This window comes from Stegostoma tigrinum, chromosome 13, assembly GCF_030684315.1.
Source record: "Stegostoma tigrinum isolate sSteTig4 chromosome 13, sSteTig4.hap1, whole genome shotgun sequence".
NCBI classification, from domain to species: Eukaryota; Metazoa; Chordata; class Chondrichthyes; order Orectolobiformes; family Stegostomatidae; genus Stegostoma; species Stegostoma tigrinum.
This window is the reverse complement of record NC_081366.1, coordinates 48,832,980-48,845,723: the sequence shown is the minus strand read 5'-3', so window position 1 is coordinate 48,845,723 and position 12,744 is coordinate 48,832,980. Positions and strand designations below refer to the sequence as shown.

Genomic DNA, 12,744 nt, shown 5'->3' with positions numbered 1-12,744 from the left:
CATACACAGTTTTCTGTGGCTAAGAGCAAGAGTGTGCATGATTGCATTGCCTGCCCAGCGACAGGGTCCTGATGTCTTTTTAGGGCTGGAAAGAGACTTGCTGGAAAGGGAGGAAAGAGCCAGTGGCTATGGTCCATGTAGATATCTATGATACAGGAAAAGATAGGAAAGAGGTTCTGTTGACAAATTATAGGTAGGCAGGAATTAAATTAAAAAGGAAAAGCTCAGGGGTAGTAATCATTGCATTATTACCTGAGCTATGAATAAGTTGGCACAAGGTAAATAAAATTAGAGAAGTAAATCCATGGCTCAAAGAATGATGTGGTAGAAATGGGCTAGGATCACTCGAGGTCAAGCACCACATACTGGGGAATATGGGATCTATTACATTAGGGCAATCTTGAAGCAGATAGTCCTTAGGCCTGTGTTACTGCAAGTCATGTATTTTTCAACTACTAGGAGGAGATCAAATTTAGGAACATTTGGTAAATCATACAGAAGACAGAAAGCAAGAGAGAAAGATAAAATATGGAAATGATAAGCAGACAGTGAGGGAAAGATATTGTAAAAATCTCAGGGTAAATGAACAGATAAAGTTGTGGGTGACATAAATAGTAAAAGGACAGAATTAAAGGCTTTGTATCTGAATATATATTGTACTCATGACAAAACAGATGAACCGTTAGCATGCACAGAAATAAATAACTACGATTTGATAGCAGTTACAGAATCATGTCAGCGGAATGGCATATAATAGGATCTGAATATTGAAAAATACATGAAATTTAGAAAAGTCAGAAAGATAGCAAAATATGTAGGACAGCCCTGTTAATTAACAATAGTATTAGTACAATTGAGGAAGCAACATGCACTGTGAATGAAAGCAAACCAATAGATGCAGAAAGTTATTTGATTAGATGCCATATCAAAGTTTAACTCAGAAAATTATAGGCCCAGAATATAGTGGGTAGCAAATCAGTACGAATAGAACATCAGCTAGTTAACAGAAAACAGATTAGGCATAAATGGGTTATTTTCTGGTTGGCAAGTTGTAATGAGTGGTGTGCCACAGGGATCAGCACTTACCCACAACTGATATAATTTAAAAATCTGGCAGTGAATGAAGTGATGGAAGATATGGTTCCTAAGTTGGCTGATGTCACAAAGTAGGTTGGAAAATAAGTGGTGAAGAAGACAAATGAAGGTTGCAAAGTGATATTGATAGGTTAAATGAGTTAGCAAAGATGTGGTAAATGGAGTAGAATGTGAAAGTATAAAAGTGTCTAGTTTGGTAGGAAGATTAAAAAAAACCTAAAAAAATTTAAAAAGAATAAAAAGGGATTGCAGAGCCTCGAAATGCAGATGGATCTGGGCATCCTACTGTACTTCATCATGAATTCATCAAATTTTTTTTAGGTAGAAAGATTCTTGGTTAACAAGGGGGTGAAATGTTAAAAGGGAAAGGCAGCAATTTAGAGTAAACAGATATATCATGATCTTGATGAATGGTGGAGCTGACTAAAGACTGAGTGACCTACTTCTATTTGTGGTGTGTATGTTTATATGTACATTAGTAACCACATTACATATATTTTTGAATATGTCTCTAAACTGTAATAGAATGCTAAACAGCGCTAGAGTAAACAAGTACTCTGCTTCAAAAAGAACAAAGAGCAACATTTTCTAAGCTAGCCATTATTTCCCATTGGCATGACAGTATACAAACAGGTTTTCGACATTTAGCCGTTGTCTGACAGCTTTAACATACGGTATAGCCAAAATTAAAAACAAAAGCTACCATGTTTATTTATAATAGAAAGATGACTGGTCGAAATGTTTGTGTGATGTCACATGAGCTGGAAAGCACTTCACCATTTTTTCCTACTTGGGATGTGAAACAACTTTCAAACAACTTTCTCTTTTAATTATTAGGTTTTATAGGCCACTAGATAGAATTGAACTAGTCCAAAAAAATCAATTCCTACATTATTTTATTGCTATTTATATTCAGTAGCAAATCATTGAAATATTGAAAAATAAAATACAATTGTTAAAAGAGTGTGGTTACATTCTGCGATTTTTATTAATGTAAACAAGTGCATTAAAGGGGCTTTCAGAAGGTTTAAACATATTTACAAGACATTAAAATATAATGTTTAATACAGTTTGTGATTTGAATTACTTCTCTAGGAAACTATAAGATATGATTTAAAAAATACATAATATGCCATTTGCTTAGAAGCTAGAGACTCATTTAATCACACTTAAAGCTGATGTGGAAAGGTATAAGGTTCCAAAGTTTCAATCTTAAGATCATAAATAAAATACATTAGATTACCAAAAATGGACTATATTTTAACTGCCTGGAAAAATCTAATTATAAAACAGTAATTAAACTAGTAAGGCGTTCCAAAAATTAAAAAATTGAAAGAAAATCATGCTTCTTAATCTGAACTCCCCATACCTTCCCACTCATTTTAAATGAATTGCACACATACTGAAACAATAATAACCATAATTTCTTCTTTTTTTGTCAGTATATGATCTTAGATTAATTTACTTTCATCAGCTATAGCTATAACATTCTGATGATCCCACCAATTAATGGAATTATCATTCATGCGCCCAGGTATAAATTGCTCTTGATATGCACCTATTCAATGACTTACAGTACAGCTTTGTCAACCTAGATATGTTAGTTCACTATAATGATAGTAAGGTCTATAATATTACATGTAAACATTTCTGGTTAGGAAATTTCAGGACTGAAAAGGCAAGGCTACAGTTACAGTGCATAGTTGAAACAATGGAAGCACACAATAAATTACAACAGAAAACGCTTCAATACATGTAAACTATTACATTTTAAAATGCAGCACATAAAACATGTAAAACACCCGAGTGTTTAACCCCAATTCCCATTATACTAACACAGTATCCCAAACTACAGACATTAAAATTGGTGAACACAGCTGCAACTCCACTATTATTGTATGTATACTTATGGGAACACAACAACCAAAGAGCAGTAGTTCTACTAAACTGCCCAAACTTGTGACATTTGACATCTACCCAAAGAATCACAGACAGAAGCAGCTTGGTTCATGTAAACTTCATTTTTGTTAAACTGTAAAAGGACAATGTCCCATTCTACTGGACAGAGGTAAACAAATGAAAAGTGCCTTGATTGAGGTATTGTGGCATCCTCTGTAGGCAGTAGATGTAAGGCCGTTACCTAGTCAGGCTTTTCTGTGCCTCTTTCAGCAAGCTGTCAAAATCCATAGTGTCATATTTGCTTTTAATTGGAGCAGGCTCCAGGTCTTCTGCACTGGTATCTAAAATTAAACAAGATATTTTTAGTTCTGGGTTACTTCTGCTTCATAAACTAAGGCAGATTTTACTGATGTCCAACAGAATCTAAAAATGACAAATTCTGCTTATGTTTCCACTTCCAACGCTTTAACTACTCGCTAAAATGTAATCTTTGAGACAGAAATCATAATTTTAATACAAGGTTAGTTTGCTATATAACTTTCCATTGTACATTCCAATGTCTTTCAACAGCCTACTGGTTAAGAACATTCTTTCAATTACCCAGGAGTTTGTTAATGCTACTCATTAAGGCTTACTGAATGTAGATTAAACTCAATTATGTATGCACTTACCAATCTTGTTGTAAACAGTAATATTTACTGAATCATGAACAAAATCTATTGATAAGGAATTTGTATTTTTCTGAGCACTTTGTAGTTCAAGGTATTGCCTTAAACACTTCCATGAAACTGTAAATTTTAAAATACCATGACATCAAAACAGCAAAGGTTTGAAAGCAGAACTCTTTCACTTAAAAACAATGCAAACAAATAAAGAAAATAGAGGCAGATCAAATAAAGCTGAAAATACTGTTCAGAGCTATTTCCATCAGATCCGAAATATCTTCAGGAGAATGGCACCTGAACAACTAAACCAAAATTACGGAAAGCATTGGGAAAATCTTGAAGTTTGGTAATGGAGGAGAGGGACAAAATACAAATGCTAATTTTATTGTTTCATATATTACAGTTTGGAATAAGAAGTTGTGAATATCAAAATAAGGGCATCACTTCAGCTAGGATATACTTCATATTTCATTTTCTGATCAACACCTCAAAATACAGACTATATTTCTCACAGATTATACGGACAAGGACTGGTAGCCCCCTTACCCAGGTCGGTGTAACTAGCTTTCCGGAATCGTCTGAGTCCTCCATAGCACAATTGCAAGGCAGGCTCATTCTGCTTCTGCAAATTGTGTCCATTCTTGAGAGCAAAAGCAGCATCCTCACTGTAGCGATAGGCAATGTATCCGTACATGTCACTACATTGTAAAAAACATTCTTGTATTAAAACAGAAATTAATACTTGCAATTTAAAACAGGCATCATCTTCCATTGGTTAAAAAATAACGTGCATTGAAATGTATAGCACTTATTAATAATAACTTACCCCCTGTCTTGACCGAGTAATCTGCATTCTTCAATCTCCCCGAAGACTTCAAAGCGATGCTTTAGTTCTGCTTGAGTTATATTGCATGCTAGCTTTCCAACATAGATAATACGACATTCATCCTGAACAAGCAAATACAATTTGATGCAGTTTGTAAAATCTGGTTCAGTTCAGCACTTCCCTAACATGTTTTGTATTAAATCAATAAATTGTTTTTGTTCTTTTTTTAATCAGCAAATAACAGGTTGTTTTCCTGTAGTGCATGTCATCTACATGTTTATGCTGTTTTAATAATCTAGATTAGAGACTAGATAAATTAAAAAGGGCTGAATGGAGACCAGGGTCTACAATAGGTTTCATTTCAGAAACTTTAATGGGAACCGAGCTCATATTGATCATTTTCAAAATTCTTTTTCTGTTGCGTGAAATTAACTGGGATGTTTTGTGTTTTTTCAAATGTGTCATATCAATGCAAGTTATTGTTGACCTATATGAAATGAATTTGGACAGTCATAACAAAAGATAATAAATTTTATTCAGCAATCTCAGATCATTTCCAGGTTGATTCGCAAAACATTAATCATTTCTTTAGCTTTACAAATGATCAAAATTACCAAAACAGAGTGGAAAAATATTACTTTAATGAAATTTCAAAGTTAATATAACGAACTGCTTGCATAAAAGAACAGTGACTGGATCAATCTTTTTCTTACTGTTACTGTTTTATAAAATATTAGTTAATACAGTAATCTAATGAAAAGTTTCAAATTTGGTCCGTGAACATGAACTTTTAGCATGCTAATATGATATCCCTCTGTCTATTTTAGCCAAGTTATTTTAAAAACATACTTAAATTATAATGGTGGATAAAGAAATGTCATGCAAAGTATTTGGGGAGCAATTGCAGTGAAGGAAACCAAATTAAATTTCAGGCAAAAATGTGCATTATTTTAGGGGAATGAGGTGTTAGGATTGAGAGTATTTGAAATTCTGAGGTGAATGGAGTCAAGATTGAACTAAAGGGGGAGAAGAGTCGTGAGTAAATTAGAATGACTGGAGAGGAGAGCGACTGTGTGAAAACAAGTGATTAACTAAACTGGGTATGTCTTTGGAATTGGCTGATAAGGGGAAGAATTTACTTTGCAAACTCTGACGGGGGTAAATTAAGACTGCCAACTCAAATTAAGACTCCAACTTTAGTCAGCAGGCCATTTTGTTTTCCCTGTCTGAAAGGCTGGTAACTGGGCTAGAGATGTGCTGATGTTCTTTAATTGGTCATTAATCTATCATGTACCTTCCTGTCCAGTATCTAATTGCTGAAGTGGGGGTTGGGGAAGGGGTTCGGTGCTTCTCCAGTGTCAAGCTGCCCCATTTTTTTGCCCTTCCTGCCACCGGACCCGCCACTTTGGTAGAAGGGAAAATCCTGCCAAAGACCCAATCACCCATCACCATTGGGTTTGCTAGCCACCACTGAAACCCAATTTGGCAGCTCCTCGATTTGAAAACTTGCATCAAATCCTTTCATGACTGGCTCCACATTTCTGTACCACTGTAAAACCTACAATCCTTCCATATCTCTGTAGTTCTTCAGTTCTGTTTACTAGGCAATGACCTAGTGGTATTATGGCTGGACTGTTAACCCAGAGACCCAGGTAATGTTCTGAGGACTTGGGTTTGAATCCCACCATGGCAGGCAATGGAATTTTAATTCAATAAAAATCTGGAACGTAAGAGTCAATTATCCTTTCTCCATTGTCAGAAAATCCCATCTGGTTCACTAATGTCATTTAGGGAAGGAAATTGCCACCCCTACCTTGTCTGGACTACATGTGATTCCAAATCCACAGCAATGTGGCTGCCTCTTTTCAGCCCCCAGGCAATCAGGGATGGGCAATAAATGCCAGCCTAGCCAAGGATGCCTTCATCACTTGAATAAATTAAAAGAAAACTTGTGTATCTGAACTTTAATCATGCATCATTAGCAGTTGTGATTTTAGCTGCCGAGAGCTGAAGCTCAGAAGTTCCTTCCTTAATCCTCTCTCTTCTTTCAGACCTTAAAATTTATCTCTTTAAGCAAATTCATCTGTCCTAACACTTGCTAATGTGGTTTGAGGCCAAACTTTATTTGAAAACATTCCTGTGAAGCAATTTGGAATATTTTAATAAGTTGTACCCAATATATAAATTAAAATTGTTGCTATGATGGCTTGTTTAGTCTGTTGGAATTATAAAATGATGTTTTTCACTTTAAAATTATTTTTAAAATAAGTAGTGTTATTAGAACTGTGTTTTAAGTGACAATTTTACTCCTGGCTGGCAAAACCTTGAATGCTCCTGAAAAACAAGATTATCTAGTGCCACCAGCACTACTTTCAGTCTTTTGACCATTTATTATTTATACAAATGAAAGAACTGTGTATATGTTTTTCCTTAATTTCCAAACCCATTATTATGTCCCAGCTCATCATCCATGCCATTTCTGAAGGATCACCTTTGCCAGGATGTATTATTTGAAGCTATTAAGCTAGTTGGCATAAATGAATGATTGCAGATCTATCCAAGAAATATGTGCAGCTGATTGCTGAGAGTTATGTCCATTATTTGGAACTCTACAGCACAAAATAATGGTGAGAGCTTAAAAAAAAATTAAAATATTTTTTAAATGCTCACATAAAACACCTGTGCTTCAGAGAAACATAATTAAAATAAATTTTGGTAAATCCAGAATTAGTAATGCTAACACCATCCTTAACTGACATGAATGGATTTGTTAAGTGCCCATAAATTAATAATGAATGTGCATAGAAACGAGATCAGTGCCACAGCCAATTACTATCTAAATGCAGCATGTGTCTCTTGTTGGTGCTGAGATTAAAGCTGGGACCATTGATGCAAAGGATTTAAACATTAGAGACCCAAACACAAATTCTACTTGGGCAAAGGAGAGGAATGTGACCCTTCTTGTTGTCAGTAGATATGGTAATTTAGGTTTAATCAGTGTCAGTAAAACTAATGCATTACAATGGGTTCAGTATATTGGGAAAATCAGAATCTATAAATAACTATCTTAATTTATTGTAAAATGGTTGTGTAAAGCAAAATCAGATCGCTATACCCAATAATATAATTTTGCTAAAAATGATTCAAGTAAATGTCAATTTTGACTTTTCTTTGATTCTAGTGTAGATGAGAAGGGTATGGCCAATTCCTTTGAGTAGTCCTGTTTGGGATAGTCTTGTAATTAGAAAATGTGACAGTTCTGAAAATTAAGGGTCATATTGGTTTCAGACATGATGGGCTGGATTCTTGTCTTGTTGGTGACATTGAGCTAGGGCAGGACTTCCATCCAGTCCCGCTGGTAGCCCACATCTAAAGTAAATGGGCTGAATTTTCTCATTTTCAGGCTAAGTGCTGTTTTCTGGCATAGTTTCATAGCAGGTATCCCATCATGGCTCACAGCCATTTTCTACACACGATGTCTCAGTCCTCACCTTATTAATTATGCAATTGACCTCTTTGGCATCTTTCTCATGAAATCATGAAGCAGGAGAGGGAAAAAGTCCCTTTGGTACAGGAACCTTCTGACATACAAATGTCTCTGAAAGTGAAACTGGCATCCCACTTTCCAGATAAGTACCCGAGGGTTGTGGTGGATGGTGCTGTTCAAGAGTACGGCCATCCTCGACACCGAGGAAGCCAAGGCACCAGATACAGAGGGCCTGAAAACAGATAGAGGCTTTGTCTAATATAGTTGTCAGGGAAGAAGGAAGTAGCAATCTGATCTGCCGGGTAACTACTCTGACTTTTAAGGTGAAATTTGTTGTTGTCTAGTTTCTTGACCGAGAATGGGAGAATTAAGAGTTGCATACAACTGAGATGATTTAGGGCATTAATTAGATGTAAATAGATGGAAATATGGTCGTTGCTACTTATTAGCAAGATTTAGAACTTGCCATTGGAACATTAAGGGAGGGGAAAATCAGAGCTTTGTACCTCAACATCAAGATTGTTCAACCTTTTTTCAATCCTACCATATGTTCCCACACTTCTTGCTGTTGCCCACTCAACTCATGAGTTGGGAATATTCCAATCTATGTGTAGAAACAGTCAACTTTCAATTCCATGCACTTTGTGTCCAGTACTCACCATGGCTTTATTCTTTTTGTTCATTTGGTTTGCTTTTTCAAAGTTCTCCTCCTTCCATATTTGTTTCTTGTACGAATATTTCTCCTGACAGCCATTTCTGGGGAAATTTCAGTGCAAGCTATAACTTCTTATCAACAATAACTTTAAATTATCTTTAACAAATACGCTTGTATAAATCTTACATATAATGTTAATTTTAGGAAGAGAACATTGTTCCTCTTGGACACTGATAATGGCACATTGGCCATTTTTAGCAGCTATAGTTTTTAAATCTGTTTATTAAACATCGTGTATCAAGCATAGTTCTATGACCGATTCAAATAGAATGACAAACTAAGGCACTTAACTGGAGTAGCACAAATGATAACAGTACTGGATGTTGTACATAAAATCAGTCAAGAAAAATCACACAAACCCAGTGGCTTACACCTAAAGACACAAAGGCAACTAGGTTTGACGCACGGCTTGGAGCCGATGACAGTCACAGCATTAACTGACTATTACATTTTACTTCAGCTCCCTTACTGCCAGGGATTTGGGAAGGCGATGAGAAGTTTGTGGTGGGGGCGGGGGGGTTGGTTGGAAGGCTTCCTCTCCTTCTCGAGCCTGAGTGCAAAGTGTGTAAGTGTTCCAATAGCAGGTGAGGGTGCAATCAACTTTCATTTTCATGGTCATTATGGTTGAATAACCTGACAACAGCCACCACCTCAGCTCACACAAAAGGTTGTGCAAATGATTTGGTCAGATGTTATAAGGTCATCAGCACCCTTAGGACACTATCCTATCAAGAGTCACAGCCTTTGAAAGGGAGAAAGAAGGGAAGAAGAAAAAAAGAATCGAATGTTGTGAAGTCTGGAATTGATTATTTAATAATTTGGGTAACATAAAAGCTTATCAACGCATTCAAGTCAGGTGTTTTTTTAACATGCGTAGAAGGTTTAAAAAAGGTGACTCACAACAGTTATTTCAAAATGCATTAAAAAGATTGTCTAATTCAACTGATGCCAATTTTTGTTTTGTGTTAAATATTTAGACTGGTTATATTTTCAGCTGATCCTGTTTTATGTATTTACAACCACAAATTGTAGTAGCACAAGGTTAATTTCAATTTCAATTTCATCAGTGGCACTAATGCCTCAGAGGCACCAGGTAGGCTGTCCACTAATTTCTCTTCCACAATAAGAAAACAGACGCGAATATTCAAACAGGACAGCTGAGGCAGGGTCTAAACATTCCCTGATGCCATCAATTCTGAGATTTGATTTGGTTATAGCCATCGCATTTCATCACCCCACACCTGCAGGGTTACACATAATTTTGGTTGCATGAACTTCACTACCTACTGAAAAACATGTATGTAATATATAACTTCATATTTTTTTTCTAACTTCTCCCACTGCAACTTGATTTTCCAGTCTAAGCTGTCTTCCCTCTCCATTTCCTTGTTGTGTCTGTCACACTCCTTTGGCATTCACTAAACACTTTTATTTCACCATTCTGTCTTCTGCATTTCCATAACACCACTAGTCTCTCATTTATGGTTCCTTATTTCTCTAACCCATGTTCCTCCATCATGTCTCTTACTCACATGTCTCAGATTTTCTTCTCAGACTTCCACCTCTCCCCTTGTCTCCTCCATCTCTTCCCCTCCTACCTGTATTCTCATCACTCACCTTGGTTCAATGCTGTGCATGCCTACTACTCTAACATGAACTTTGTATCAAGTCTTACTTCCCTATGTGCAACATCACAGAAGTTTGACAAATGGCATGAGAAGAAAAAATGGGAATATGAACTAATTTTCTTCTGTGTATGGTAATAACTGATTCAAACTCTTTAATGCAATAAAACTTCACTTATGATTTGATGCATCAAAGTCAGGCTTCAATCTAAGTAAGGTGAATGTTAGAATGGCAGTCAACTGCAACTGAATAAAAAGCTTATGAGTCCATATGAAAAGCATCTCCTGTGTTAATAGCAATAAAACTAATGAGCCAAATAAAATGTCAAATTACATGTAAGTAATTACCATCAAGATTATTTTCAAAAGTCAATAAATCAAATGCAATTTAGAGAGATCAACTACCAAATGTCAGAAAGTAGTCATGGTGAAGAGTTTCAGAGACAGAAGAATGAGCAAGACCAAATGTGCAGACTACTGCAAGTGAATAAACACTAACAGCTTGGATTATCCCACAGCGTAGAATGTCTCTGCCTTACAGAAACTAAGAACAGAACAGACAATGATGAGAGGCTGAGAACAATGATCATGAGAGTGCAAAGAACTAGAGACCCGACAAAGGCAGTAGCACCAATTATTTTCCTTACTGCAACACCCAGTTGTTAACATTATTCCATGGTTCCCTGGATCAACAGGCCTAGCTCAGTGTTTCCAAAGGTGGGGCAGATTGGGGTGTGCTTGGGGCGGAGGTCAGCTTTCTGTTTCACTTTCCTCTGACGTTGCACAAGAAAAATCCAAAGTGGGAGCTGAAGATGGGCTTATTTCAGAAGTATCAGAGCAAAGAGAGCCTTAGAATAATAAAGTCTGGCCATACAAACCATAGAAAAATAAGTTGCCCTACTTGGTTGATTTGGATATGGTTATTTGTTGATCGAGAAACATATTTTCCACAAATAAAATATTTTGTACTAACTGCTGATGCCAAGTCTACAGCACTATTCAGTCATTATGTCAAATTCAGTTCAGGCTCCAATTCTTTTGCTGAAGATTTTTAAACAAATAGTGAGCTCAAGCACCCACTTTTTAAGAGTCCTATGGCGCAGTGGTAATGTCCCTACTTCTAAGCCCAAAAATCCAGGTTCGAGCCTCACCAGTTCCAACAGTGTATAATTACATACCTAAACATGTTGGTGTTTAGAAGATGGGCAACTTTTAAAAAAGTTTCCTTTTAAGTTTTGCACACCTGTTTTCCGAATCAAAGCTTACAACAGGATTGTGAAATCTTCTGCACTAAAGGCTAGAATGGAGCTTTAGGATGGAGAAAATGTATTACAAGTGTTTTAATATATTAAATTATGGAGAAACATTTTTCATGAGTTGGTGACTTAATAGCAGGGCATAAATTTATTATCAGCAATAGCAAGGAAGCATATGTTACTGTAAAGAAAAAGTGGCTAAGGACGGGAAGCCCTATCTAAAAGAATGATGGAAACAGGATTAATAACAGATTATGGAAGAGTAGCTACTTGCAATACAAAAATAAAAAGGACATAAAAAGTACAGATGAAGAGTAGGAACGCAGTTGTAGATGGCACCTGAGAGCTGAGGCAGGCATTGTTAACTTAATGCTCTCTATGCTGTAAAATTCCATAATAAAGTAGCCAATATGTATTTGTTCATGTCTCTCACGCAAACACTGGAATGTATTTCCAAATGACAGGTTAGTAACAAGTGGCAAACACATAACTCAAAGTCTATCACATATGGATGTAGATTGTGACTTTACAATATGGGTATAGAGTAGTAAGCCATTTGGAATACTCAGATGTTCCTCAAAATGTGTTGTGGATTTCCCAGGTATTACTGCTGGCAGCTGGGAGAACTCTGCTGCTGTAGATTGCCTCCTGCAACTGACATTACCACTCTTCCTGATTTCACCAGCTGTGACCACAAAGTGGCTTTGGCTTTGCAACATTACCCTCTTACAATCAGAGGGTCAGTCTAAGCTAAGGGGTGCCTGGATGCAGGGCCAGCTAGCTGCTAGATATCTGGAGAACAGCAAGGGGCAAAGCGGAGACAGGGCTGCAGGCTCAGGGTGTACACTGACTAGTGATTACGGGGATGGGTTCAGGTCAGTTGAAAAGATTAATTATGGACTTGGTATTAAAGGACAGAAGATATGGAGAACTAGGGAGGAAAGAGAATCCAGGGAGTGAGAGTCTGGAGATGAGGCTTAATTGAAATCAAAGATTCAAGAAAACTACCCTTCCCCTCAAACCCATTCCCTTTCCCACCCACCCGCCAACCACATCTCTGCAACAACCACATCAAGCCCATAGAATGATGGATGTGTCAAACTGATTTCCAGGGAAGTTTGGATCTTTTGCACTAGTGGATTAATTTTATCACAAACGTCAACAGTATGATTTGAT

General features: G+C 36.6%; 1 protein-coding gene across 3 annotated transcripts in view; it reads right to left on the bottom strand.

Moving 5' to 3' along the window:
- Positions 1-2,066: 2,066 nt before the first annotated feature.
- Positions 2,067-12,744, bottom strand: part of LOC125458306 (peroxisome proliferator-activated receptor gamma coactivator 1-alpha-like) — a 140,901-nt gene continuing 130,223 nt past the window's right edge. For all 3 annotated transcript variants that reach the window (XM_048543490.2, XM_048543488.2, XM_048543491.2), the window contains 4 exons: positions 8,632-8,728; positions 4,486-4,607; positions 4,206-4,357; positions 2,067-3,335 (listed from right to left, as the gene is read on the bottom strand). In XM_048543490.2, the coding sequence (XP_048399447.1) occupies positions 3,232-3,335; positions 4,206-4,357; positions 4,486-4,607; positions 8,632-8,728 (475 nt within the window). In that variant the 3' untranslated portion in view covers positions 2,067-3,231. The remainder of the gene's footprint in view (positions 3,336-4,205; positions 4,358-4,485; positions 4,608-8,631; positions 8,729-12,744) is intronic.